This window comes from Berghia stephanieae, chromosome 12, assembly GCF_034508935.2.
Source record: "Berghia stephanieae isolate SIO BIC M18660-M18661 chromosome 12, UCSD_Bste_1.3, whole genome shotgun sequence".
Taxonomy (NCBI): Eukaryota; Metazoa; Mollusca; class Gastropoda; order Nudibranchia; family Aeolidiidae; genus Berghia; species Berghia stephanieae.
Genome location: NC_088371.1, coordinates 28,729,009 through 28,732,403, shown reverse-complemented (window position 1 = coordinate 28,732,403; position 3,395 = coordinate 28,729,009). Strand labels below are relative to the sequence as shown.

Here is a 3,395-nt window from a genome sequence, read left to right as displayed (position 1 = left end):
CCGTTCCAGGGCGAATGGTCATATTTTTTGTTGGTTTTATCGGTTTTGTTCATACAATTCTTTTTTTTTTTATTAGCTAATTATTTTTGCTTAAATTTAAAATTGATTTTAATGTTTTCTTTCCTTTCGTCCTCTCCCCCAGCATTCAATGCTGCCATGCTCCTTGGGAAATCAGTAACAAGAAAAATAGGATTACGAACAACTTTGCTTCTCGGAATTCTCGTTTACAACAGTGGCATCGTCCTGACCTTCTTCACGGTGCGATATTCAGTCTTCACACTTTGTGCGACATTTGGAATCCTTACCGGCTTTTTTGGAGGATTGGTGGAAGCCGTGCAGTTGATTCTGATAGTAAAATGGACGGAAAAGTACCACGGTCTATCAACGAGCAGCGTTCAGTCGTCTGTGATTCTTGGTGCAGTGCTGGTTAATTTGTTACTGACGTGGTTCATCAATTCTGAAAACGTAGAGGCGAACTATGTAATAAATAATAAGTCCATATTTACCCAGCAGGATGTTATAGACCGAGTCCCCCCAGCGTTTTTGTTGTATGGAACTTTGTCGTTGGTTCTTAATGTTCTGGGGTTTTTCCTTGTCCGAACTAGCCCAGGCCAAAAGTGTCTAATCACGGAGATCATAAATCGATGTTTAAGTATGCGTCAATCATCTGGAGAAAGGGTGTCGCTTATAGTGTCAGAGGAAAAAGTAATAGTGAGTGATTTTACCACTGTTGCTCCTACGGCTTCAGCTCTTCCAGTTCTTTACAATAACCATAACTACGATGACGATACGCAGTTGTACCAACAAACTGAAAACTCTCATGAAAATCACGAGGATACAATTACAGCAACGAAATCTTATATAATTAGAAACAGCAGTATTTCACCAAATGACCATAATGAAGAAATGGTCATTTCGGATCTCACCCCAAGAGATGTCTTCAAAACGCGTTCGTTCTACACTCTTCTAGTCTTCAAAGTCGTTCAATTTTACGCCTTTTTCATTCTGAATAATTATTACAAAACATTCGGACTACTATACATTCCCGACGACCATTTTCTAACCGCCATCGTCATGGTCAAGTGTTTGGTCACACCGGTGTGTACATGGGTTGTAGGGTTCATCTTGGACAAATTCGGTGTCAAACCAACATTGATCGTCGTCTCGAGTATATTCTGTATATTATCCAGTTTTTTCTATCTAACCACCGTTGACAAATGGTTATACTTTACGGCTTGTGTTCTGGGTGGTTGTTCGTTGTTTACTTTGTTTTGTCTTAACGGTGCTTGTTGTGTTAAACTTTACGGAGAAACTCATTTTACCACCATATTTGGTATGACGTTCATTCCTGGTTACGTCATAATTCCTCTACTTCCTCTCATCACTGAATGGATCATTTCATCATTCGGATGGTTCGTCTTGTTCATATCTATGGCATTTCTTGCACTCATTAATGTATTCACGCTGGTATGGGGAATGCCAGAGAAGACTTATAGATGTTGAAACTTAGGGAGGTGGGGGGGGGGGGGGGTTTCCCAGTGAATGAATAGGCCAACCACAGACAGCGAATGGAAAGTTGCATGTATTTACTCAAATGTTTACAAATCATACGCTTGTCTTAATATATATATATATATATATAATATATATTATATATATATATATATATATATATATATATATTATATATATTTATATATATAATATATATATAATATCATACAACTATCTATACAACCCCTCATCATCTCAATCCATCATCATACTACAACTCCTCCACCTCATCATCACTACACAACTCCTCCACCTCATCATCACTACAACAACACCACCACATCATCACTACAACAACACCTCCACCACATCATCGCTACTACAACTCCACCTCATCATCGCTACTACAACTCCTCCACCTCATCATCGCTACTACAACTCCTCCACTCATCATCCTACTCACCCTCACTATCATCACTACAACAACACCTCCACCACACATACAACTCTCCACTATACAATACATCCTCCACCACAACATCACTACAACTCCTCTACCACATCATCACAAATACAACTCCTCCACCACATCATCACTACTACAACTCCTCCACCACATCATCAAGGAAATACAGGGAGGCAGAACTGATAATTAAACTAACCACCCTGTCACCTCACGGCGTGAACTCGAGACTGGGCCTCGTTTAAATACTATGGTACTACTTTTATCTCATGCCCACCCCACCCCCCCTCACTCCCCCGGTCATCCATCGTCTTTTCCTTAAATTACACACCAGAATCATTATAACTATGACTACTAATAAAAGTACTACTGTTGCTTCTGCTGCTGGTACTGCCACTAATGATTATATAATACCGACATCCCTTATATTTTGCATTTATTTCCAATTCCATTGTATTTATTTTCCAACAATAGTCTACACTTTATTATATTATATCACTTTCTATACTGCATTACACAGTCCCTCCCGGCGTCTCCTATTTTCACTTAATTAATTGAGTACCTTTTATAAATTTCCATTGTTCTATTTTAATTTGTGCTTCCTTACAAAGGAGCATAGAGTCTTTTCCTGCTCATCATGTTTGTGCGGCTATGTGGTCTTGTGGTATGACATTCGCATTCGGATCGGAAGGTCCTGGGTTCGAGCCTCGCTCGGCGTATAGTTGTGTCCTTGGAAAAGGTTCTTTACTCACATTCTCTAACCGTACTCAGGTGTAAAATGAATACCTGGCTGTTAACAGCGTTGTCTCTGTCGAAAAAAAAAATTTGTAATATCAGGCGTCATGTCTTGTTCTACATGTTACATGTTGTTGGTCAGTGACCCCTTTGTAAAGCGCTAAGAGCATGTTTAGTGGATATTGCGCTATATAAAAGCTCAATGTTTTTTTGTGTATTCATCTTAACAACGCCACTACCACATTATCTCATTCGTCTGTAGTGTTTCATTCATCCTGTTTTGTTGATAAAAGGGAAACCCAAAACATCCATTTGATCTGTTTTCGTATATTAAATCGAAGTTTACATTCAATTTCACATTGATATTTATTTCTTCTAGCAGCACCATTTACATTACTGTAACAAGTTACTGACCCACAGTGTCTATTGCCTTTCCGTGATATAAGTATAAATCACAAAATTATCCATATATAAATATATATAACACTCTCACTCACCAGCATTTGAAATACTTCTGAAGCTGGGTTGACGAAATGAATTTGGAGGTGTAGCCATAGTCTACTACTACTAGCATATGAAATGATACACTTTCCATACTTATTTTTATCTTGCCATATAGTCAGTAAGATGAATGACTTTTCTTTGAGTTGTCAATTATGAAAATAAACAAACATGTTTGAAAAAAAAACCATAATACAAATTA

The 3,395-nt window shown here is 38.1% G+C and overlaps 1 protein-coding gene across 1 annotated transcript in view; it reads left to right on the top strand.

Annotated features, from left to right (window-relative positions):
• Positions 1-1,503, top strand: part of LOC144957460 (uncharacterized) — a 13,509-nt gene extending 12,006 nt beyond the window's left edge. The window contains exon 4 of the mRNA XM_078888739.1: positions 143-1,503. Coding sequence (XP_078744865.1) covers positions 143-1,503 — 1,361 coding nt within the window. The remainder of the gene's footprint in view (positions 1-142) is intronic.
• Positions 1,504-3,395: the final 1,892 nt, after the last annotated feature.